The 1044-nt window shown below is 20.9% G+C and overlaps 1 protein-coding gene across 1 annotated transcript; it reads left to right on the top strand.

The window, feature by feature from the left end:
• Positions 1–66: 66 nt before the first annotated feature.
• LOC102674088 (cytochrome c oxidase subunit 6B-like) lies at positions 67–844 on the top strand. Its single transcript, XM_006620001.1, has 2 exons — positions 67–494; positions 612–844. Exons 1-2 carry the CDS (start codon positions 259–261, stop codon positions 793–795), a joined length of 420 nt encoding a protein of 139 aa, XP_006620064.1. The 5' UTR covers positions 67–258; the 3' UTR covers positions 796–844.
• Positions 845–1044: the final 200 nt, after the last annotated feature.

Here is a 1044-nt window from a genome sequence, read left to right as displayed (position 1 = left end):
GATAATAAATATTTGTATACTAGAGGGCGTTTTATATATACTCATATATATTTATATATAATATATATATATATATTATATATATATTACGTTTAAAAATTAAAATTGTCAAAATACAATAAAATATATCTTAATTAATATTTACATCTATATTAATTTTTTATATCACATTTCTTTAATTCGATTTATTGTGTCTTATAAAATAATTTATTATAAATAACATATTTTATAAAAATTAAAATATGAATTTAAAATATTATGAATTCTGATGAAAACATTAAAATGGATAGAATGAAAACTATTTTTCGAGAAAAAAATATAAATAATATGAATAATATGAATAATTTGGAAGGTAATCAAATTAATGATGAAAAAAAACCGAAGAAAAAAATAACTATAGTAGTAGATGAAGATGATCCATGTCTTAAAGAGAGAGATTTAATAGAAGAAGAAAAAGAAGAAGTTACAGACGTTACTTTCGGTGAAGATCCAAGGTAAATTTGATAATATTTATTATTCTTACTTATATTTATATTAATATTTATAATTATAATTAATAATTAACTTTCTTGATATTCTGAATAATGATAATTTTCAATATTGTTATTCAGATTTCAACAACAGAATCAAACGATACGTTGTTTTATAATGTATACCGATTTCGATCGTTGTGAAGAGATTTTAGGAAAAGGAACAGCTACATGCACATGGTTCAAACAAGTTTTTCAATCTATTTGTCCAAACGAGTGGATTCGTCGATGGGATGAACTTAAAGCTAAGGGCTTAAAATTTTAACAAAAATATAATGTTAAAAAAATTTTTTGTAAACAAATATATAATTTAAGTAGAAAATAATAATTTTTTTTATACTTATTGATAAACTTAATTTTAAAAATAAATAAACTCACAATTAGAAAAAAATATTAATCTTTTATTATACAGGTACAAGACTTTTATGAGGTAACTTATATAGAAGTACGAAATGAATATTTGTTGCAATGTCGGCCGTTCATAGAGCTGTCTTCAACAATCGGTCAACAATTT

This window comes from Apis dorsata, unplaced genomic scaffold (assembly GCF_000469605.1).
Source record: "Apis dorsata unplaced genomic scaffold, Apis dorsata 1.3 scaffold_468, whole genome shotgun sequence".
Classification (NCBI taxonomy): domain Eukaryota; kingdom Metazoa; phylum Arthropoda; class Insecta; order Hymenoptera; family Apidae; genus Apis; species Apis dorsata.
This window is presented reverse-complemented; position numbering and strand designations above follow the sequence as displayed.